This window comes from Cucurbita pepo, chromosome 19, assembly GCF_057944985.1.
Source record: "Cucurbita pepo subsp. pepo isolate OVF chromosome 19, ASM5794498v1, whole genome shotgun sequence".
Classification (NCBI taxonomy): domain Eukaryota; kingdom Viridiplantae; phylum Streptophyta; class Magnoliopsida; order Cucurbitales; family Cucurbitaceae; genus Cucurbita; species Cucurbita pepo.
In genome coordinates, this window is record NC_141816.1 from 12,268,368 (window position 1) to 12,292,203 (window position 23,836).

General features: G+C 35.8%; 3 protein-coding genes across 9 annotated transcripts; 2 read left to right on the plus strand and 1 right to left on the minus strand.

The window, feature by feature from the left end:
• Positions 1–5,510: 5,510 nt before the first annotated feature.
• On the minus strand, positions 5,511–7,088 carry LOC111781080 (large ribosomal subunit protein eL32z). Of its 2 annotated transcripts, none has more exons than XM_087120169.1 (4): positions 6,933–7,088; positions 6,610–6,721; positions 5,935–6,116; positions 5,511–5,812 (listed from the first exon to the last, which is right to left on the minus strand). In XM_087120169.1, exons 2-4 carry the CDS (start codon positions 6,697–6,699, stop codon positions 5,683–5,685), a joined length of 402 nt encoding a protein of 133 aa, XP_086976295.1. In that variant the 5' UTR covers positions 6,700–6,721; positions 6,933–7,088; the 3' UTR covers positions 5,511–5,682. The 2 variants fall into 2 exon arrangements, with proteins under 2 accessions (XP_086976295.1, XP_023517267.1); XM_023661499.2 differs by having other exon boundaries at positions 6,610–6,712; positions 6,933–7,043.
• Positions 7,089–8,120: 1,032 nt separating this feature from the next.
• LOC111781856 (protein MEI2-like 3) lies at positions 8,121–13,837 on the plus strand. Of its 2 annotated transcripts, none has more exons than XM_023662574.2 (13): positions 8,121–8,404; positions 9,342–9,472; positions 9,558–9,698; positions 9,786–10,258; positions 10,489–10,647; positions 10,743–10,859; positions 10,966–11,117; positions 11,312–11,403; positions 11,504–12,431; positions 12,519–12,603; positions 12,720–12,788; positions 12,893–13,072; positions 13,243–13,837. In XM_023662574.2, the coding sequence occupies exons 2-13, from the start codon at positions 9,439–9,441 to the stop codon at positions 13,369–13,371; spliced, it is 2,559 nt and encodes an 852-aa protein (XP_023518342.1). In that variant the 5' UTR covers positions 8,121–8,404; positions 9,342–9,438; the 3' UTR covers positions 13,372–13,837. The 2 variants fall into 2 exon arrangements, with proteins under 2 accessions (XP_023518342.1, XP_023518344.1); XM_023662576.2 differs by having other exon boundaries at positions 8,122–8,404; positions 11,516–12,431.
• A 513-nt stretch (positions 13,838–14,350) lies between these two features.
• Positions 14,351–22,863, plus strand: LOC111781269 (uncharacterized). Of its 5 annotated transcripts, none has more exons than XM_087120045.1 (8): positions 14,351–14,510; positions 15,468–15,698; positions 16,159–16,322; positions 16,975–17,074; positions 17,511–18,038; positions 18,922–19,259; positions 19,946–20,090; positions 22,153–22,863. In XM_087120045.1, the coding sequence occupies exons 2-8, from the start codon at positions 15,530–15,532 to the stop codon at positions 22,236–22,238; spliced, it is 1,530 nt and encodes a 509-aa protein (XP_086976171.1). In that variant the 5' UTR covers positions 14,351–14,510; positions 15,468–15,529; the 3' UTR covers positions 22,239–22,863. The 5 variants fall into 5 exon arrangements, with proteins under 5 accessions (XP_086976171.1, XP_086976172.1, XP_086976173.1 ...); XM_087120046.1 differs by having other exon boundaries at positions 22,205–22,863; XM_023661768.2 differs by lacking the exon at positions 14,351–14,510 and adding an exon at positions 14,533–14,771.
• Positions 22,864–23,836: the final 973 nt, after the last annotated feature.

Consider the following 23,836-nt stretch of genomic DNA (forward strand, 5'->3'; position numbering starts at 1 on the left):
AGGGAAACGGGGATTTGAATCATTTGAAAATCTGAATTAGACGGTGGAAAGAAGCACTAAGAAAGAGAGAAGAAGAATCAAGAAAGGGGAAGAAGATAGTGACCATACCTTGAGTGGAACGAATCGAGCGATGGATATAGATCCGAAAGAACAAGATGATGATCAGCAACAGGATTCGAGAAAGAAACAGAAATTTGTTGAAGATTTCCAGTCACCATATCCTCAATATCGAATGGAGAAATCTCTGAGAATAGCGGACGTGAAAGAAATCGAGATGTTTAATGTTCCATCAGATGATGATCAGCAAAAGGATTCGAGAAAGAAACAGAAACTCGTTGATGATTTTCAGTCACCGTATCCTCAATTTCGAATGGAGAGACCTCTGAGAATAGCGGGCGTGGAAGAAATCAAGATGTTTAATGTTCCACCAGAAATCCGAGGTCGTTTCGAAGTGAGAGAAAGGGAGGAATATACGGAAGAATCATCGAAAAGAGCAAGAACAAGATCCCCTGAAGTTATTCGTCTGCGTGCAGATTCGAGTAGCGAAGCATTTAGTATGGAGGCAGTGAAATTAGAGGAGAAAATGGCAGAGCCACTGAAATTGATGGAGGAAATCGTGAGTGTATACAGTAAGTACATTGATCATATACTTCTAATGGCGAGAAATCGATTCAAAGATGAGGACAAGTGGAATTTTGGTAGAAATGAGTGCGGCGGCCTGGCTGAGATTTTCTTGAAAAACATCCAAACCTTAGGATCTGAATTAGTGCGAATGAAGAATGATTTGAGTCAAATGAAGAACTATTTCATCATAGCTCCCCGTATTCGTCAGATTATGAATCAACTGGAAACGATGCATGAAAGCTTCGACCGATCTCCGAATATTAGCGCTTCTGCAAAGCCAAACTGCACAAAACAAGAACTGATCGCCTGTATGGAAGAGCTTAATCAGTTCAAGAAACAATTGTATGAAATATCTTCGGGAGTATGCGGACTGAAAACCATGAACATGTACAACAAATAAAATACAGGAATTTCAGATTTTAATAAACACGACGTGTTCTTCGTTCTTACAAAATGTCATGCATTTATCTTCCTATCTCTACTTGAACAGTACACACTGTAACACAATCTCTACGTCACTAAGAATTACTAACCAAAGTAGCAATTATTTGAAAGTGATTTTTAGAAATTTTAAATTTAACACCAAATCATTTTATTCATTCGAAATTTTTTTTTTTCAAGGAGCGTGAAATTGAAGAATAAAATGAGGAGGTTTAAAAAAAAAAACAAGTCTACAAAATTTAATTGTAATTAAATTAATGCTAAAAGATGAGAATTAGATTACTCAATATCTATCCTAAATATGAAAATATTATTACTCAATAAAAAAATATAGATTTAAAATGACAAATAAAATTGGGATAGAAGTAAACTCACTAAATCTTGAGAATAAAATAAAATATACTATTAATTATGAATATATATATTTTTTGAATATTAAATAATTATTAATATAATATATTTCCTAACTAATTCAGATGACATTAAAAATATTATTTATTTATATAAAAGAGAATTTAGTTACATTGGGCAAAAAGAAATCCAAAAAACAACATAACCATTTCTGAATTTTAATTTTGTGCTAAGAAAAGTTAAAATATAAATTTTAGAAATTAGGGTTTTGTGATAATTCCAATTACAATTTTGTGAAAAACTCTAAACTATTTTCCAATTAAAAATTTTAATAAATTCTAAATTAAGTTCATGCCATTTTTTTTATAAAAAAAAAAATGGCATAGATTATTTTATTGTCGATTAAAACCCTTCTAAAATTTAGTTGATGACATAAACATCAAAATATTGACAAATTATTCATCATCTAAAGAGAAATTAGAGGAAAAAAAAAAAAAAAAAAAAAAAAAAAAAAAAAGTTCTTGTTAGAAGTGTGTTTCAGTTACTAGCAAGATCAAATATGTTAGTCGTTAAAATTAAAGATTTAACGAAGTTTTTAAAGTCAGATAAAAAAGATTGAAAGTTTCAAAACCGTTAACCGTTTTGTAGGCTATAAAGCAGGAGAACAGGGTTAGAAGAATTTCACCCATTGCGATTCTGAATCACTTCTTCAAGTTCATTGTCCATCTCGATCTTTTCAGTCTTTTACCTGCAAACGCCTCATTAGGGATTGCAAATTTGAGATTTCATACATGGTAGACAAGGAAATCAAGGAAGACGAAGATATACTCCTTCGGTTCATCGAATCGGCCATGGAGTCAGGTCCTGAATTCAAGAAACAACAAGATGATCTACGCCTTGCAAATAAAGAAGGTGAATTCAAGAAAGAACAAGATGATCTAAGCCTTGCAAATAAAGCTGAATTCAAGAAAGAACAAGATGATCTAAGCCTTGCAAATAAAGAAGGTGATGGCGGATTCAAGTCTGAAACTGGAGAAGAAAATCACGAAGTTCTCAATGATCATATATCGTATTCTTCGTGTGATATCAAGGAAGACGAAGACATTATCCTACGGCTGCACGAATCGTTCATGGACTCGGTTTGTGAATCAGTGCACGCGGCTGATTTGGCTCGTCAACAAATCCTTGCAGACAAAGAAAGTAGTGGCGGATTCAAACATAAAATTGAAGAAGAAAAACAGGAAGACCTCCATGAAGATGCATCGCAATCTCTAAATGCTATCGAGAAAGATGAAGATATGATCCTTCGGTTGAACAGATTGTTCTTGGAGGCAGTTCGTCAATTCCTTGCAGACAGAGAAAGGCCTGACGGATTCAAGCCTGAAACTGAAGAACATCTCCGTGCGGATTCACCACATTCTCGATATATCAAGAAAAACGAAGATATTATCCTTCGGTTGGACGATTTGTTCATGGAGTCAGTTCGTGAATTCAAGACAAAACAAGATCGTCGAAGCCTAGCAGACGAAAAAAGCCAGGGCGGATTTAAGCATCAAATTCAAGAAGAAAGCCAGGGCGGATTTAAGCATCAAAATGGAAAAGAAAGCCATGGCGGATTTAAACATCAAAATGGAGAAGAAAGCCATGGCGGATTTAAACATCAAAATCGAGAAGAAAGCCATGGCGGATTTAAACATCAAAATCGAGAAGAAAGCCATGGCGGATTTAAACATCAAAATCGAGAAGAAAGCCATGGCGGATTTAAACATCAAAATCGAGAAGAAAGCCATGGCGGATTTAAACATCAAAATCGAGAAGAAAGCCATGGCGGATTTAAACATCAAAATCGAGAAGAAAGCCATGGCGGATTTAAACATCAAATTCGAGAAGAAAGTCATGGCGGATTTAAACATCAAATTCGAGAAGAAAACCATGGCGGATTTAAACATCAAATTCGAGAAGAAAACCATGGCGGATTTAAACATCAAATTCGAGAAGAAAACCGATATGCTTTCAGTAGAAACGAAGACATTATCCTTGAACTATTCATTGAGTCGATTCGTCAACCTGTAAACGCGTTTGATCTTTCCAAGCAAGAACAAAACGACAAACTTCTCTACGGTCACCACGATCTGCAAAGAGACAAAGAAAGCCATGGCGGATTTGAGCATAAAGTTAAAGAAGCCACTCGAGAAGATCTCCTTGGATATGAATCACATTCTCAATATCATGATTACGATATTATCCTTCAGTTCAACAAATTGGCCATGGAGTCGGATCGTAGATACGTTGCCAGTAAACTCCAGAAAGAACAAAAGGATGAAGAAAATGACGGAAGATCCAAGTATAAAACTGAAGAAGGTGAGACTCCTCCGATTAAAAAGAACCTGGAAGAATCGAATACTTCAGAAACATTCAAAATCAAAGAGTGTCCAAAAGTGAAGACAGAGAATGATGATCCGTTTGATATGCCATTGAAGCCTCTTGAAGAACTGGAGGAAATTGTGTTGAAACTCTACAAATTCATGGATTATACATCTTCGATACTGAAAGATATACAGAGAGTGAAATACAAAGAGCAGGATAAGTATCATTTTCTTGACAACGTTCGCCTCCTGTTTCTGTCGTCGTCTCGGAAGGTGGACGTAATAATTGATGAACTGAAACTTTTGAAGGATAAAGAAATTGGGGAGGTGAAATCTCCCCCCACAAATGCTCTGAGTCCTGAAATCGCTTTATTTCAAGCGGTAGAGATAAATGCAAAGTTGGTCAATCGCTCTTTTATCCATACCGTTGCTTTCCTGTATGATGACAAATGTAGGGAAAAGGAGATTTCATGTTGCATAGCTGAGATGAATCGAACCATGGAAAACCTCAGGGTAGTTCTCTTGAGAGCAAGACCACGAAAATGGCTACTTTCCAGGTCACTAAGAATTTGAGAGAACTGAAGCAGCTTCCGAATGGCTTTGAGGGATAGAACGAAACAAAGAGCAAACGGCCACTATACTATACCCCTATTCAAACTTCCATGTACGTGATTACCAGTATCAGTGTGTGCTACCACTCACAAACATCACATACAAAATTCTTCTCTGTCTCTAGCTATGAATAATAAGTTTGGAAGTAGATTCTATGGTGTTCAATATACAAGTAGTCAATAGAATCATCTCATCCTATACTTGGGAACTTAAGAACCAACTACTCTGATGTCTTGAGATGAAAATTTGCTAATAAACTTTCAATTTTTACAGCTTTAAAAAAGTGCAAAATCATATGATACGATCCTCATGGTGCATCATTGTGCATCTTGATCAATTGGATACCATCCTCATTGTGCATCTTGAACAATTGAATCGCTTCTTTGTAGATTCTTTATAGATTCCGATAGGAAGCTTTTGTAGATGTGTTTCTGGGTATGTCCAAGAGAAAGAGTTCCTCTCATTCTCTAACTTTTTATATAACTCTTTCAAATTCTCTAACTTTTTATATAATACACTTTCTAATTCTCTAACTTTTTTTATAATACTCTTTTTCTTGAATATCATTCAAAAAAAAATTTGGATCAGACCAGTATTCCACCAATTAGTAACACTCTTTTCTTGAATGATATTCAAAAAAAATTGACCAGTATTACATCCATTAGTAACCCAAGATTCTAGACAAAAAATTTGGCCAGTATTACACCCATTAGTAACCCAAATTTCGGATTGACCAGTATTACACCCATTAGTAACCCAAATTTCGGATTGACTAGTATTACACCCATTAGTAACCCAAGATTCTAGGCTTTATTATATAAAAGAGAGATCCACCAGGGTACCCAAAAACATAACCCCTCACCTGAAAGAACTTTCAATAAAAGCACTTAAATTGTGTTTCTTCCCAAAAAGTGTTTATAAAATAAGCAAATTACCTCGCTCAAGATATGCGTTCATCATACTAAGCCTCAGACAGCCAACCTTAGTAAGTCTCAGCCGCGCCTGACTAACTTAACTATGAGTAGCCGCAGCCAAAATACGAGCAATCAAATCGATCCACCAGTTCAGTGGAGTGGATGCTGATGGCCCGTAATCAAGCAGAAAGAAAGTTCAAAATAACCAAAAATGACGATGGAATTAGAAATCTTAGTCAAATAAAGGACGACATTGAGTAGAATAGAAAAACAGCAAAAGCCAAGGCAGCTGCAATAACAGACATATTCATAAGACGGTATTAAAAGGACAATACTAATAATAAAAACAAAAAGAGAGTCTAGGAGGCGGCTCCTCATTCATCCTCCTGGCTGCGCAACCTAGCAAGCTTGTTGGTGACAACTACATCGAGTTGGGCAGCTCTCTCCACGATCTCCTTCCTCTTTTTTGTGGACACATCGTGTGCAATCTCAGCACAGTAAGTCCTGAAATTACAGAATTAAGTAAAACTCAGCCATGTAAGATTACCTTTCCAAATGTAGTTAATCATGAAGTTAAAGGAGTAATGACATATTTAAATGAAATGTGAAAGAGATTAGTGGTTTGCCTGTTGTGCATCATCAACAGTTCAAGCTCATTCACATTGTGCACGACGAACTTCTTGAATCCATTAGGAAGATAATGGCGGGTCTTCTTGTCAGTACCATAACCGATGTTTGGCATCAAAGTGCATCCTTTGAACTTTCTTCGGACACGAGAATCAATACCCTTCGGTCTACGCCAGTTTGTCTGTCAACCGTACATTTGAGGAATCACTCAGTAAACTTACAGGAGGCCAGTTTTTATACAAACACGAAGTAAATACCCAACACATATTGCACAGATTTGTAAAACATTTGCAAGAGAGAGTAATCAAGCCCTATATGAGATTTCAACCTTTTTATAATAACAAAAAAAAAAAAAACGTTAGAAATGAATGTAGTAAGAACCACGAGTTGAAAGGAAGAGACAGATACCAAATAACCTACAGATGAATGATTAACAGCGAATAACCTACAGATGAATGACTAGCAGAAAAAAACCTACAGAACCACTTGCAACTTATTAAATATCGAGATAAATAATACAGATTCATTCTAAACTAAGCGTTATCGACACCGCAAATAAGCCGATCGAAGCTCAACTCCCGTATGCAAAATATGAACATACTTGAATACAAAATCACTGGCAAGTAGAAATACTAAATGTACAGAGTAAAACTAGTCAAAGTTCATGCACATACTTTGACAGAGATCTTGCGGTCGCTCTGAGGCCTCTTGAACTGCTTAACCCTCTTCTTAACGATCTTCTTCGTCAGCAACGGCACCGCCATATCTTCTTAGTTCCTACAAACTCTAAACCAAGCAGATTTCTCAGTTCCAAATTGACTGATTGCAAGGATGTTTACTCCACCGAACAAAATTGCAGAAAAAGTGAATCCGCTTGCAGCTTAAAATCGCATTTAACTAAAAACAAACTAACTTTGCAAAGATGCATTGAAATGGTATAGGTTTAAAGCTATAAGTTAAACACAGAGCAGAGCGAGAGAGAGAGAGAGAAGGATACCGGCAATAGGAATCGGAGCTTGCTTTCCAAGACCGCCGAACTCGAACTTCAACACCTTTGGTTTATATTCATATAATGGGTACAGTAGATGCGCATTAGGGTTTTGGGGACTAGTTTTCCGGGTTCCGGTCCGACCGTCCGGGTCACTCTTTTTCTTTTTCTTTTTTTGAATTTGACACGATATTTTTAAGATCGTATTTCTTTCTTCTTTTTAAGATGGAAATATTATTGTTAGGGTTGAATGTGCCTCAACAAAATCTTTAAAGAAAAAAAAATATATAATTTGTTTCCTCCATGTATTTTAGAGTTTAATGTTTTTTTTTTTTTTTATGTCACACGTAGGTTGTGGAGGAGAACAAAACACATTTATAATGGTATAGAAACCTCCCCTAACAGACGCGTTTTAAAGGTTCGAGGGAAAGCCCAAAAGGAAAAACTCAAATAAAAGAATATCTACTAGTAGTGAATCTGGGCCATTACAAATGGTATTAGAGCCAGACACCGAACTATGTGTCAACGAGGAGACTCTTCCCCAAAGGCGGTAGACACGAGACGGTGTGCCAGTAAAGACGTTGGGCCCAAAAGAGGTGGATTAGGAGGGGGTCCCACATCAATTGGAGAAAAGAAATGGAGAGGAGAACAAAACCCCTCTAGCAGATTAAAGCCTCGAGGGAAAGTCGAAAGAGGACAATCTTTTTTATAAACCCCGTTACAATAACTAAGATGGTTTTTTTTTTTTTATAAAGTCCTTTTAAGATGGCTTTTTTTAATACATCGAGAGTACGTTTAATGTTTAACCTAACATTTTGAATTTGTCAATAACAAAGGAGAAAATATAATAAGATGAGACGTGTCACGTCAAGGTATGATTGACAGTGAATTTCATGGTAAATGAAAACATGTGTGACTAAATTTGACGCAATCCCTATATAAGCTCTTTGTGAGTGTACGTATGGAACTAGAAGATGACCATTGACCATGAGAGGCTTTTAGTTTCCTTTTTTTTTAATTTTATTATTATTTATTTAAAAAAAAAAAAAAAAAAAAAAAAAAAAAAAAAAAAACTGAACAAAGAGGATAATCCAAAATTTAAAGTATTTATATTTTTGGTAGGTTCGGAAGTTAAGTAGAATGGAAAAGGAAAATATGAGTTTTAGCCACAAATTTTATGTTAATTACAATTGAGTCCCCATACCCACGCCCACCACCACACTGTTCTGCTGCGCATGACTCGCTTCTTCCCTCCATTTTCCCCTCGATGATTCTTCACTTCTTTCTCGTCCCACCATCGTCCTTTCTTCCCTCTCTTTTATTCCCTCTCTCTATTTCAATAAACTCCCAAATTTCAATTTCACTACGACTATTGCACCGCTGCTCTCGGCAGCAGCAACAACAACAACTCTGTGCTGCATCATTTCAGTACCGCCGTTTCTCTCTTTGATCATCGTCGTCTTGGAGGGCTACTCGTTGGAGTAAGTTTCTGCAAATTTTTCTTGTTTTCGTTTTGCAGTTTTTTTGCTTTGAAGCTGGATTTTAGGAGTTCGTGTTTGGTTTATTCAGTACTTTTTTGGGGTGTGTTTGCCTTAATCTTTGTTGTAACTTCTCTGTCTCTGTCTTCAGCTGGAACGTATTTTGAATTTCCCTGTTCGTTTGATTACGTGAAAATTTATATGTGTTGGTTCTCGAAGTCTCGATTTTTGCTTTTGTTTCCATATGCGGTTTGATTTTGTTGAAATATGATACAGTGTTTGCGAAGGATCGTTTTGGCTTGACTTGTTCAGTTTTGTGTTCATTTATTTCCTCCTCTTGTGAAGTGGTTCTTACTGAACTTTTGTTTCGTTAACCCTTTTGAGTTGAACTTGAATTATATTGTACAGTGCTTTTAGAATCGAAGTTACATTTCCTTGTAGTTGCTGATGTCTTCATTTAGCCATGGCTTGTCTCGTATGTCTGACAATTTTTGTAGTAAGAGTATATTAAACTATTAAATCTACACTACTTTTGAGTTTAGTAATGATTTAATGATACTGAGAAATGTTGTGTTTGAATCTTTGCATTGTCATTTTCTCTCTAGTTGATATTATATTAGTAGTTCATCTGTTGAGTTTCGTTAATCAATTTCATATTTGAGCCTATATTAAAATATTAAATATACCACAATCTATAGAACTTTTGGTTTAGTGGCGATTTAACATTTACGAACTAAAATCCCATGTATATTGTACAGTTGGAAGTCAAGTATACTTCTAAATTTTCTTGATCATCATTAGGCTAGGACCTTCAATTTATTCGGGCATTGGCTTTTAAAACCGATTGTGATTGATCTAGGATTACAAAACTTTCGTTGCATTGGGTATTGGATTTATCTCTCAATCCTGACAGTGAATAGTTTTCCTTTCATCTTGGCAGAAAACTCGTCGACGACGTGTTTCTTTTAACAATATAAAAAAAGTACACCAAAATAATCTCTTTATCGCATATTTTGAGTAGAGAAGATCAGAAAGTGATGCAGAAGGAGCCTTCACATTATTCCTTTTCAGGTTACTTTTAAAACCATCATTTATATAAAAGAATGGTTAAAGGAGTGTAGTAATTGCTTTGTTTTTTTTTTCTTCTTATTGGTAGGTAATTCTAGCACTCCACCTGTACCTAAGCCCAAAGAAATGGAAAACATATGGGGTAATTTCCAAAAATCTGAGGTTTTCCATTCTTCAAGTGTTACTACGCTATTCTCAAGCTCATTGCCAGTTCTTCCGCATGCGAATTGTAAGTGTTGCCAATGCCAACTGTCTAATATCCTTCATCCCATATAATGTTATCTGAGATCCTTTCATTCTCAACCGTAAAATGCAGTGAACATGGTTGACAAAAGAGTTGCTATTCAATCTGTTGATGACATATCGTCTCACTTTAAGAATCTCAAACCGGGTCTGGAAGGGGATGATGATATGCTTGAAGACATCGAAACTCATGCAATTGGCCATTTACTTCCTGACGATGAGGAGGAGCTTCTAGCTGGCATAATGGATGATTTAGATCTGAATGGCCTTCCTAGCTCTCTTGAAGACTTGGAAGAATGTGATATTTTCAGTAGTGGTGGTGGCTTGGAATTGGAAACAGATGCTCAACAAAAGGCTAGCATTGGTTCTTCAAGGGCAGGCTTAAGTGATGGTATAGTTGGAAGTGTGGTGCCTCCTCATACCTATTCAAATGGCATTGGAACGGTTGCTGGAGAACATCCTTATGGAGAGCATCCCTCAAGAACATTGTTTGTGCGGAACATTAATAGTAGCGTCGAAGATTCAGAACTGAGAGCTCTCTTTGAGGTGATGCAATTTGTTTGTATGTTATTTAAAAATTGATGCAATTTGTTTGTATGTTATTTAAAAATCATGTCATTGTCCATTTTATTCACGGTGCTATATGATTGTCAAATCATACCTGCATATTTCTTGATATGCTGGTATTGTTGATTTATGGCCATTGCTAATGTCTTCATCATGCTACTTTCCCCCCTTTTCCCTTTTTTTGTTTCCTTTTTCCTTCTGGCTTGCAGCAATATGGCGATATTAGGACTTTGTATACTGCTTGTAAACACAGGGGCTTTGTAATGATATCTTATTATGACATTCGTGCTGCTCGAACTGCTATGCGTGCATTGCAAAACAAACCACTACGGCGGAGAAAACTTGACATTCACTTCTCAATTCCCAAGGTTTTGAGCAGATTTTCAATAGTTATTGTTTATCCCATCTGTCATATGGTTATTGAGTGTTGCATTCATTTCTTTGGTTTCTTTCATTTCAACAGAATAATCCATCTGAGAAAGATATAAATCAAGGAACCTTGGTAGCCTTTAATTTGGATCCCTCAATTCCCAATGAAGATCTTCTTCAAATTTTTGGGGTCTATGGTGAGGTCAAAGAGGTGATTGGTTTACCAAACCTAACATTTCTATTGTCAGTTTATTCCAAGTTCTCTTGAATTACGATTATTGACGTTTGGCTACGTGGTATTCATTTTTCCAAAGCAGATAAGGGAAACTCCGCACAAGAGACACCATAAGTTCATTGAATATTATGATGTTAGAGCTGCTGAAGCAGCACTGAAGGCATTGAATAGAAGTGACATTGTTGGTAAACGCATAAAGCTAGAACCAAGTCGCCCTGGTGGAGCCCGTCGAAAGTGTGTATTCAAGAACTTTTATGTTTGCTTCTTCTTCTCTTATGTTCTTTTCCCGTTAACTTTTAACTTACATAATAAATATAGCTTTTTTCTTGTGGGATAAGTTTTGGGAAGTAAGCAAACCTTAGAAGGTGATGCATTTTATAGTAACACTCTTATTGAATCATTGTTCTGTGTCATCTCAATCCCTCCAGCTCAACGTTGCAACTAAATCAAGAACTTGAACAAGATGATTTCTGGAGTTTTCGCCATCAAGTTGGTTCGCCGGTGATCAATTCTCCCCCAGGTACCTTGCAACATTACTATCACTGTTCACACACATTTCATTATTGTGTATTTGTATTTTTTATTTACTACAGAAAATTTTCCATCTCCAACTTCCCTAGCATCTGTGGCAGGGAAATGGTTGTCCGTCAACGGCTCGATTAAACCTAGTTCAATGGGAAGTATTAGTAAATTTCCTGGTTTTTCATCCATGAGCCCAACCGGTGGCAACCGTTTGCCTGGATTGGCTTCAGTTCTTCCTAATGTAACAAGAAGTACTGTGAAGGTGTCTCCCATTGGTAAGGACCAAGGAAGGGGTAACAACATGGACCATCCATTTACCTATATAAATCCATTGCCTGTAGCTGCCTTTCAACCATCCCAGTCACTTCCCGAGCCAAAACCAAGCCGCTATTATGAGATTATGTCCTCATTCAGACCTCCCACATCGGGTGGATCTACTCGGAGTCCCCAAAATTTTTGGGGGAGTCAGAATTCATACTCGGAGTCCTCTGGTTCTTCTGCTTGGTCAAGATCCTATGCAAACCATCATTTCTTATCCAATGGAAATGGTCAAACATTTCCATTTCCTGGCCGGCAAACTTCTATCTTCAGTTCTACTCCGAGCACTCACTCACATCATGTTGGATCTGCTCCATCTGGTGTCCCATCAGAGAGGCAGTTCGGGTATTTTTCTGAATCACCAAATTCTTCATTGATGGGTCCTGTTGCAGTCAGAGGTTTAGGTTCTAGTTCACATGCTTCTGTAAAAGCCGCCATCACCAAACCAAGAAACATGTCTGAAAATTGCCCTTCGAGTTTTCAAATGACGTCTTCATCTGTGCTGAACCCGATGTTCTCAGGTAGTGTTCCATACCTGGGACTGCTGCCGAACAGCGTGGATGGTTTGAATGAGTTTGGCAGAAGTGGATGGATTGAGAATTATGGAAATCAGATTGACAGTAGGAAGCAGTTTCAGCTCGACTTGGATAAAATTAAGGGCGGAGAAGACACTCGAACCACCTTAATGATAAAAAACATTCCGAATAAGTAAGATAAGACCAGCTCTTTACCATGTCCTTTGTCTTGCTTCTTTCTCTTACTAGTCATGAATATTCACAAATGATTCTCCCACAGGTACACGTCAAAAATGTTATTAGCTGCCATTGATGAAAATCATAGGGGCACTTATGATTTTCTCTATTTGCCAATTGATTTTAAGGTAGCTTTAAACTATCCTTTTGAATGTTGGGATTGAACTTGCTCCAAAACTTGTTCTTTTAGCTATTTTACTTCGCACAAATTCAACTGGTTGGCGTTTTTGTTTAAACCGTGCAGAATAAATGCAATGTGGGCTATGCTTTCATCAATATGCTATCTCCTCAACACATAGTTTCCTTTTACGAGGTTTTATTTCTTTCATTAACTACTTGACTTGATATTTTAGAATTCTACATTGAATATGGTTGAGTCAGAGTCTGCAGTCCAAGTATTTGAGTTTTTCTGCACAGGCGTTCGATGGAAAGCGATGGGAGAAGTTCAATAGCGAGAAAGTTGCGTCCTTGGCTTATGCTCGAATCCAAGGAAAGGTGGCTCTCGTGAGTCATTTTCAAAACTCGAGCTTAATGAATGAAGATAAGCGCTGCCGGCCCATTCTTTTTCACTCAGATGGTCCAGAGGCTGGAAATCAGGTCAAAAGTTCAAATATAACTGATTCAGCCTTGCTCATTTGTAAACATGATGGAACACATAAAGCGGATAAAACTCATTTTTCATTCTGATATAAAGCCAGAATTGAGCACAGTACATGTGATACTAATCTGTGGTCTCTGCTTATTATCAGTATCATTTCATTTTGCAGGTCCTCCAAGAACATCTGCCATCTGCCAATTTGGGTTCCAATATATGGGGTGTGAATGGGTCATTTTCCACTGATTTTGCAGGAAGTCCCCCAAATTACAGCATTGGCGAGAGGCCCGACAAACGCTAAACCCGACATTGTCCTTGGCCTAGATCTTTAGCTGCTGAATTGATACTCTTGAGAAAATATTCAAGTACATGTGGATTGGGAAGAAGAAACATATGCAATTTTGTATGTAAGCTGCTTTCTGCAGTGTTTTGGTCGGAAAACTTGGTTGAAGATGGAGCAGTCGGTGTCACGCCGTTTGCTGTACTTATCAATGGAACCCCGAACAATCTTTGGTCTGAGCTGCTCGTTCTCGTTAGTGTACTGAATTGGTTTACAATTTTTCCTGCATTTTTGGAGCTTCTTTTTGCTTTCCCCCTTAATGTTGGGTTGAGAAATGGCAAATGTGATGTACATACCACAGGTGATTGTGTTTATTGGCTGAGAAGCTTTGAGGGGAACCACACAATTGTATATCAATTGCTTGTGTTTATAACACTTATCATTGCATCTGCTTTATTTATGGAGGCAGGAAAGGCTTTGGATGTCAGGACCTTTTGTGTTCTAAATCAATTCCATTTATTTGGCTCCAACTGTCATTTTTCTTATTCTCTAGCTCGAGATTTCTAAAAGTCAATTTAAAATAACCACAGGTCAACTCGAACATAGTCAATTAACTCGTTAACTAGTCAATATCCAGTCAACTCATAATTAAATAAATAATTTTAACAGTATTTATCAGCTAAGATATTTTGTAAGGAGAGAGAAACAAATAAAATAATGTGTTTTGATTTATCCAAATTCCAACCAATGAGAGAGTGAGAGAATTTGGAATAATAATTAATTAATTAATTAATTGTTTACAATCATTTAAAAAAGAAAAATATATACATAATGAAAGAGCTGCGTAGAGACTGGAATGGAAGCGTAGACAATGATCTACCTCGACCTCGGGCTCCTTTACCAGGAAGGTGCACGTGTCAACGCGGTGTGCTTAGCTGGTTCCACTAGCCACGTGGCCAAATTCTATCGGTCCAACCATTTTAGAAATACCCCCATCAGAGCCGTCTTTAAAGTCCCCAAGCTCTACATCTTCCTCTCTCTGACCATTCCTTGAAGAACTTTTTAGAGAGAGAGAGAGAGAGAGAAGAGGAGGAGGAGGTGGAGGTGGAGGTGGGGAAGAAGAACAACCACCACCAAGGAGGACTCTGTTTCTTCACCAGGTATTTGAATTTTCTTCTCTCTCTCTTTACTCCACCTTCGATTTCTCTTCTCTCTGATTCACTTCAATTTCATAATTATGGTCGCTCAATTTGCTCTTTCTACTCTCTTTTCTTTTTGCTTGGCCTTCCTTCAAGGATTATGGCTTCAACTAATCTGCTCGACCTCTCTAGGGTTTTCGCTTCACATAGTTCATTTTCGACTTCGATTTTGAGTTCTTTTCATCTTTCCTGCTGAGTTTCCCCGATGGAACTTCTGCTCTGGTTGACTTCGAGAATTTTCTGTTTTCTTACCGCCTTTATTTCGGTCTTCAATTTTACCGATACTGTGCGCTACTGGAGTTCGGAAGATTTTTAAGTTTTTACTACTGTTACTCGTTTTACTTGTTTCTTGGAGAGTAATTTAGTTCTTTGCTGTGAATTTTGATTTTATTTTATTTTTACGTTGAATAATTGGATTTTTGTAATATGATCTGAATTTTGTAATCCCTGTTTGTCTAGATTTTATTCTTGGTGTTATTTATTAATTAATTGTTGGACTGCAGAGTTTGAAAAAGGGTTTCTAACACCTTAAGGTTTTGGATTTTGCTTGGGGTTAAAATAGCTGGTTGCTTCTTTGCGATGGCCGATTTTTTCTCTTGGGAAGAATCATCCTATCAAGTATCATAGTTGTCACTTTCCCACGATGCTTCCGTACATACCATGCCACAACAAGTTTTATGCATTTTTGACAAATTTTCTAATTCAATATTTACTTCTTGCTACCCCTTTGATGTTTGTGGTGCTTTGAGTTGGGTGTGAAATAGCCTTAAGCTGTGAAGTACCAACAATTTTATTTCCCTTTGGAAACATGCATTGATTTTTCTTTCTACATACAAATTCCGGATGGTTGCTCCATCTGTTGATGCGTTGGATTTTTATATCTGGGTACTTATGGTCTCGATTTTGTGTGCTATACAGCTTTTGTTTTCCACGGATGTTCTTAAATCAACGTACTGGTACATATCAAAAGTACAGGACAAATGCCATCAATAAAAATGAAGGCCAAGTCAAGCCCGGGCTGCTTAAGAGAAAAGCATGTTCTTCGTGTTTGTCAGAAGTCTAGTGTCATCTCTAAAAAAGCTTGTTCTCACCTGAGGGTTTACGATGAGGCAGATGAATTGGATGGCTGTATTGCAAAATGTCTTGAGGGCAAGAAACTTCTAGCTTCTTTCTTTCTTTATTTTTCACTTAAATGTTATCTTGTTTTATTATCTAAAAATAAATTTCTGATTGCGTCCATAGTTTGAGAAATGCATCTCAAGTGAAGGCTTGACCCTTGTTTTCTATAGCACGTGGGACAAATTAGATAGTTTAACCATTTTCAACCTATTTAAATTTGTTACCTTGGTCTGCTAATAAATATTTAGAAATGCTTGATCACTTGGAAGTATGAAGTTACAAAAAGAAACAGTGTAATTCACTAGCATCTTAAACAAATACATTAGCGTAATCTTAATCACTTGTTACCTTTTTGCATCTTTTTCTTCCCCTCCCAAACTTATCGAAGGAACATGAATATCAATAGAATAGAAGCTTTTTCAGAAATCAAACGATTTTTCATCCATATCAATCAATATTAATTACGTTGCTATGTTTGTTTCTTGTGCAGCTTCTCTGAACACTGAATCGATTAATATCAATATAAATCAGGAAGCTATTAATCACTGGGAATTAGTTGATGAAGAAACTTCTGAATGGACGAGGCACGGAGAAGCTTTCGAGTCGAAGAGGGAAAAACCTTTTTCAGTCAATGCTGCAGATACGAATGGAATGGTGTGAAGTCATTTATGTATTTTTTATTTTTTATCGAAGGATCAACTGCAAATACATATTTTGATACTTCATCCTCCAGATCGTGAGCATGCTCTCATGTCAGCATTGTTGGTTCCTAGATTATATACACATGGGGTTTTCATAATATAATTAGACATTTAGTGAAAATCCAGGTTGTAAGATCATCTGAAGCACTGTTTTAGCAATTTATATCCATGAATTTGAAATGATTCAAACTGTGGAGTATGGATGATAATGCGAAAACAATTCGTGCAGTGCATTTGTATAAAATAGGAGCAAAATGAGGGCTGTGTAGTTTTTGGGAAATGAAGATCGTTTCCCAAATCCTATATTTTGGGAAGGGCCAATTTACTTCTCCTTGAATTTAGGGAGTCTAAGAATCCCTGCCTATTGTCATATATTGACTTTTCTTCCCTTCTTGTTTGTTGTACCGTTTGTAAGGCGGTGGTTTCAAAGTTTATTTTTAGTTTATCTTTTTGTCGTGATGTTTTTGTTTTTTATTTTTCAGACATTTTTATCATCATTATATTATTGTTCTTGTTGCTTTTATTATTATTATTATTTCTACTATAACTAATATTATTAGTGCTACTATTATTATTATGACAATTTTTTATTTGAAAATGTACAGGATTGCACCTCAACCTACTCTTCCGAAATAGAGACAATTTTTTCTCCTATTTTGAATAACATCGAAGTCCAGTGCCATCCTATTGTTGAACATGATTCAGGTATTAACTTTTTTTTAATTTAATGGGGAGAATATGGACACTGGCACGTAGGGACATAATAGCTTACAAGATAAAGACACAGTCGCATGTTAATTTTTAAGAATTTAGGACCTAAGCACCATATGGACACATCTATTAAAATGTATATTATTTTTACATATTTTGATTTCAATTAATGATTTAACATCTAGTGAAAAGAAATTTTGAAGGCTGGTTTGGAACTAAGTAAAGTTTTCTGAACCACGACCATCTTGCTGTGCTTGTGATCTTGAAGTTCATGCTTTCATTTCTTTGTTGAACTTCAGATTTGACATATGTCCTTGCAATTATATATTTTGGCAATACTTGGAAGATGGAAAAATATATTATCTCCTGACACAGAGAATATATCCCTCGCTATAGCCCTTATCTGCTTGTCTACTTATGTGTTTCACAGGGAGCAGACTTGATCCTGATATACCAGGAATGGAAACTGATGAAGGGATGATAAATAACAGAAGCTCACATGACAGTCAAACATGTGACATATCAGATTTTTTTATTTCTGACATGATAGTTACAAACTTGCCTTTAAGTGGAAATGATGACATTGGTGACATCAGTTATTTTCATGACTACAAGTATACTCAGTCTACTCCATTGTCTGATGTTGCTGATCAGTATATGTTACTTCCTTTCCTCGAGGACACCGTTAAATTCAGCAATTCAGATGATGCTAAATTTTCTGAAGAATCATCCACTGGTTTTGGTAATTCTAGTTTGTACCGAGTAGTCGATCAAAGGAATAACTTGAGCCTTGAATTCAACGTTAGCTCTGACTCAGATCAGACAGAGTGTTTTGATCCTCAGTTGTTCATAAAAAATTTACCAGAACTGTCAGATGTGATAACAAACTTTCAGCCCAGTATGCTGCCTAATGAAAATCGGAAAAGAAAGGCTGTGACCCTTGTACTTGATTTGGATGGTAAGAGAACTGCATTCTATATTTTTCTTTTGAGGATTATGAGATGTTGCTTGCGCTGAATGAAAAAGAAAATCTGCAACACATGCACTGGCACATTATGAGATGTGCGTGATGTGTTCTAAAGCATATCCTACTGTGTCCAAGAGTTTAAAAAAAAAAAAAAAAAAAAAAATGAATGGGGCACTCTTAAATCAAGTGGTTGAAGCACATCAAGCATGTTTGTGTATGACATGTGTTCGACGTCAAGACTTTATTTAATATAATGTTGATCTCTATGCCTACTCTCGTTTATACAGTCATGCATATATATGTGTCAATGTCCGCTAATATTTGCACATTTCATTTTTGGTATTTAATATTTTTTTTAAGTTATGGAATATGTTTGTATTGGATTCTGAGAATTATGCATGGAGTCTGTCAAGATTTCATGATTGTAAGTAGACAATGCAGGAATTTGGGACAGTTGTTTTCTCTATTTCTCCTTAATACTTCTTACCCTTTTTCTCGTCTCTATACTGTGCGTGCATTCCGTGGATAGGCCTTCCTTCCATTAAATATAACCATCTCAACTGACTAACAGCCCTTTATGCCTCGACCAGTAGTTTACAGCTAACCAACTACTATCTCAGCTCCCTATTAATTTTCTCCTTGCATGAGTGATATATATAAGTGGATGACTATGTCAATCAGATTACTAGCATTTAAAATTTCTAAATCAATATGTACGATGCAAAACTTGAGTTGTCTTTCAAGCGGAGCTATTTAAATGTTTGTTTGAGTTGTGTTTAGCTTTCCAATATGTTTTTATGGTGTTCAACTTCCCTTTAAATCTTTATTTTTTCTTCTATCTGGAATATAATGTAAATGTCATGTGTACTCGCAGAAACTCTGGTTCACTCTACTTTGGAACCGCAAGATGATGCAGACTTCCGGTTTACTGTTTCCTTGAATACGAAAGAGCACATCGTATACGTTAAACGGAGGCCATATCTTCAAATATTTTTGGATCGTGTTGCAGAGATGTTTGAAGTTGTTATCTTTACGGCCAGTCAAAGTATTTATGCAGAACAAGTTCTCAACAAACTGGACCCAGATAATTGTATCATCTCCCGCCGACTTTATCGTGAATCATGTATCTTTTCGGATGGATGTTACACCAAGGATTTGACAGTTTTAGGCATCGATTTAGCGAAGGTTGTCATTGTAGATAATTACCCACAGGTATGGCGCTTGGCTTTGTCTTTTATGAACTGCCATGTGGTTGGACTCCACAACTCTCTTTTTTTTTTTTTTTACATGCGCAATTCATTTAAAAAAAGTTATATATAGTACATATATTATGAGGTTAGATATGAGATTTTATGCTGAAATTTGAAATGGTGGAATGGAGAGACGGTTGAGGTTATTCTTAGGTTAAACAACAGCTCTCCCTCGTTTTTTATCATTGAAGAATCTTGTAATTATTGACTCTACGTCTTGGCTTGATATTACATCCTAAGCCTAAGCAAAAGATAATGTAATGTTTTAGGAACTGACAGTTAATATTTGTTTGAAAGAGAGTACTTATAAAAGAATGGATGAGGAGTAATCTTCATAATTAATAAATCATAACTTTATATTAGGTTTCATTTTACCTAGAAGCATGTATGGTTACTTAGAATAGATGATTGCTCAAAAAAGATCCTTTATTTTCTCTTGCTAGTTAGTTTGCAAAAAACTTTGTGGTCCGGTGTTCCTGAAAGAAGCTACTGTAGGCAAGTTACCTTTGCAAGGAGAGAGGAAGGGGGGCTGGAGGGATTGTAGTCGTTGGTCTATAATGCAATGCAAGTTTACAAATGTGGAAGTAGAAAATTGAAGAAAAAAGGAACTCTCTATTGAGTATCTTAACATATCTCTGTTCATTTCAGGTTTTCCGGTTACAAGTGAACAACGGTATTCCTATTAAGAGTTGGATTGATGATCCCTGGGATTCTGCTTTACTTTCATTGCTTCCCTTTTTGGAGACCCTGGTTGATGTTGATGATGTCCGCCCTATTATTGCCCAGAGATTTGGTAACAAGGAATAAGAGCCCTTCATATTTCTTATTCTATTGTTCTTGAATATGGTGGTCCTTGTCCTCTCTCGATTTCTCAGCAAAATTAGCTTCTAATCTTAGATGCTTATCTCTCTCTCATCATTGAGCTCAAGATTAACTATTGAATAAACTTGTTTGTCTTTGTTGAGTCAGACCTAGGTGCTTGTTTACTTTCCTTTTTCTTTCCTCTCGCTGACTAAAGTGTGTTTTGTCTCAGTTTTTGGTGAAGTTAGGTCTAGGGAGTGTCTCTTTAATTTTTTTGTACAGTTCATGTGCGTAGTCATATATGAGAAGAATGTATATGAATTTTAATGTTGTGCAATATAATTCTTGCAAGCTCTTGCTTTCTCCCATGCCACTTTTCTTAGTGTTATCTAATTGAAAGCTAATGTTTTGAAATGCTTCCTTTAACTATTTGTATATAAGGTAACAAGTCATTAAATTTGAAAATTTACCATATCTTGTACATTTGATGTAGAGTCAGTTCTTGAAACAAGGCTTCTATTAGAGTTTAACCCTGTATTGAAAGACTGAAGTCGATAAATTCTGAAGTTGCGTATACAAGGTTATGGTTTGGCATATTCCAAAATAGTGGGAACATGGAACATGGAACTCTGCTGAATTAATGTAGAGCCTCCAGAAGTATGTTAGGTTTTTTTTTTTTCTTGATAACAGAGGAGTATACTAGGTCGAGCCTAATGATTAAAGCCCTTGAGTTCAATAAAATTGTCAAGAGTTTAAACTTTTATCCACATACATACATATTAAATATTATTTAAGCTTCATGATTGTCAGATATTCTTTAGTCACGTGGAAGTTCCATAATAAAATTTGAGTGGTCAAGGGGTTAGTGGTATGAGAGAGATCGAGAGGTTTATGACTGATTAGTGAATGTAGCTATTCAAGAAAAGACAAGAAAGCAATCATAAGGCAAACCACTGAACATACTACTGTCTTTGTTCGTAATATGATATCTACTTCATTGCATGAGCCATGGAATTGTTTCGTTTTGACACTTTTGACGGTCATTCTATTAAGTTGCTCTCATCTATAACCTTTCACTTGATTGGGATTAGTGCTATGAAGAGGTTTCGTTTCATGAAGTATGATTAATGCTTAATATCTTTACCTAAGAATTAGTTTCCTGGAGAAAATTAAACATTTTGCCTTTATTTTCTTTTTATCTAATTTGTTCTTTTTTGTTTGGGTTTAAGCATGGACATGTTTAAGTTTAATGCTGTTATTTCTTTCACTACTGAGTATACGTTGATTAGTGCTTTGATCCGAGTGTTTTTACTTCTTGACGATGAACTTCATGCATGTGAAATAGGTAGCCTTTGAACATCTTGTTTTAAGATCTTTCGAGACTATGATTATTAATTTTATATTTGTAACTCGTGACTAAATTAATTCCACTTCCTTTAACGTGTTCATTTCATCTTACTTCTGGTTCATGCCATTTTGCTCCTTGTTGATTTTCACTCGTGTCCTACATGTTTAATGATTCTGTAGCATTGCACTTTATAGATAAGGGAGGAAATGGGAGTTGCTAATAGCAAATCAGGCTTCCTGTTGGAAAAAATGAAAAGAGAAAAAAAAAAAAAAAAGAAGAAAAAGAAAAAAAAGAGGAAAAAAGAAAAGAGATAGAGATAGAGAGAGGAAATCCTGCCAGCTCAATCAAAAAGAAAAAAAGAAAAAAAAAAAAAGGAGAAGGTAAAGAAAAAAAAAAAAAAAAAAAAAAAAAAAAGAAGAGAAGAAAAAAGGAGAAGAAAGAAGCGCTGGTGTTGAAGAGGATGGTGCTATTTTTCCATAGTATATTATATTATGCATGATGCAAACATCTATTAACATGCCATGTTTATTATTCATATTTTATCTGCAATGCTGTTTTAGTTTAGTAAAATTTCTTTCAGAAAGACTGGAAGAAAATATTGCTACGATTTTAGGTGTCCCAAGTTAAATTCAAGAGGAAAATTTCTTTATACGACCATTGTGTATTAGCTGCTATTTCCCGCGTGACACAGCTAATCTTGGTGCAGATGTCCCGATGGGAAAGAAGTACCTGCTTATAACTTTCTATTGCTATTTCAGGAAAATGGTGTTCCAGCTGAAGGAATGTTTTTGATACCTATGCTTCGCTTCTATGAAGAGAAGGGATATTTCTTGATTTCTTTGGATTGCATGATTTAGCATATTTATAGATAATGATCGCTGTCTTTTATGCTATATGAAGTTTTCTGGTTTCTCTGCAGGTCTTTTGAAGGGCAGTTCTAAATTTCTTCATATGGGAAAATTCTAGGTATGTCCATAATCCTTTCCTTCCTCAGAATACTTGAAAGGAAGTTCTCTTGTATTGAGAAGAACATTTACTATTTCTTGATGCTCGATCTCTCCCCCGGATGAACCATATAGCCAAGAGAAACCATGAACCAGAATAGAAGAACTTGCCCCACCCATGAGTAAATATTTCGTAGTAGCCTCACTCTAATCTTCTAAATCTCAATCCATTGCATTAATTGTTATCAACCATCTTTAGGAATTAGTGTAGTATCCCGTTGCCACGGCTCACTTTGTAATAACGTTCTCTTCCTCTCAAAGCCTAAAAGTTTCCTAGTTTTTTTTTTTAATGTGATAGATTAAGCTATTTGTATGTATTGCTTCGTTGTGTCGAAAAGTCTCGATGAAAAAATGTAACTTGTTACACCTTTTACAATCATTCTAATGTTGAAATGCTAATTTTGATGGATGAACTGAACTGCATTTTCTGTGGATTTATTGAAAGTTTAAATCACTGTAAGCTGCAGCAATATACAAGAGTTGTCGTCCTGTTTTTATATGTTTATTTTTTGCTTAATGTTAGCTTGTTTGGCTATGTAAACCAACAGCCTCTGTGGAAATTATCCTCTCCTCTTCCTCATGATGGCTTTATACTGTAAAGCATAGAAATCTTGGTAATTCAGGGTCGACATGTCGAATTATATGGATTTGATGTCGATATTTTACTAGTGTTAAAGAGTTCAAATATTGAAAGAAAGGTCCAGTAAATAACGTGGCCCAGAAAGGCCCAAGTTTTGAATTTCAACCTCAATTCAACGGCCCAATGGAGGACTCCGTCACTCGAATATTTTTTCTAAAATAAATTTCATTTTACCTTCTAATGTTCGACCAAAGAACTGTTCGGATTAATCATCAAATTACTTATTTTTATATTTAAAGTCTTAAATATTTGTCCTCCAATAATAATAAAAGACAGTTTTTTTTTCTTTTATAAATAAATTGTTTAATTGTTAGTGTCAGATTTTACTTTAGGACAAATTTGAGAAACAGATAAACAGACAGGGTGTCAGCAATGATGTTAACCTCAAAGAAAAAAACGGAATGTTACCATTAGTTTGCCGTTTAAGTTTACTTTCAATTGGGTGGGTTGTATTGTATTACCGTTTATTAATAATAATAATTATTGTAATTGTATAATTATATTTTTATGTTAAATATCAATTATTCTAATCCTCAAAATGGACTTTTGTTTCTACTTGATTTTACATTTATTTATGTTCCAAAAAAAGGAAAGAGAGAGAAAAAAAAGTTAAAATATACCATTTTTGGTTTTCATTTGAATATTTGTATTTTTAAACATCTACTTTTTATTATATGATATATATTTTAAATATGTTTTATTTTTATTGCCTAAAACTATTAATGAGTAATAGAAATTATATGGAG

Excerpts from the sequence above, each read along its gene's own strand:
- LOC111781080 (XM_087120169.1), bottom strand. The coding sequence starts at position 6,699 with ATGGCGGTGCCGTTGCTGACGAAGAAGATCGTTAAGAAGAGGGTTAAG. Across the intron at positions 6,117-6,609 it reads ACCGCAAGATCTCTGTCAAA|ACAAACTGGCGTAGACCGAA; the intron begins GTATGTGCATGA and ends TACGGTTGACAG. Across the intron at positions 5,813-5,934 it reads CTGTTGATGATGCACAACAG|GACTTACTGTGCTGAGATTG; the intron begins GCAAACCACTAA and ends CTGTAATTTCAG.
- LOC111781856 (XM_023662574.2), top strand. The coding sequence starts at position 9,439 with ATGCAGAAGGAGCCTTCACATTATTCCTTTTCAG. Across the intron at positions 9,699-9,785 it reads AGTTCTTCCGCATGCGAATT|TGAACATGGTTGACAAAAGA; the intron begins GTAAGTGTTGCC and ends CGTAAAATGCAG. Across the intron at positions 11,404-11,503 it reads GGTGATCAATTCTCCCCCAG|CATCTGTGGCAGGGAAATGG; the intron begins GTACCTTGCAAC and ends CAACTTCCCTAG.
- LOC111781269 (XM_087120045.1), top strand. The coding sequence starts at position 15,530 with ATGCCATCAATAAAAATGAAGGCCAAGTCAAGCCCGGGCTGCTTAAGA. Across the intron at positions 16,323-16,974 it reads CTGCAGATACGAATGGAATG|GATTGCACCTCAACCTACTC; the intron begins GTGTGAAGTCAT and ends GAAAATGTACAG. Across the intron at positions 18,039-18,921 it reads CCTTGTACTTGATTTGGATG|AAACTCTGGTTCACTCTACT; the intron begins GTAAGAGAACTG and ends GTGTACTCGCAG.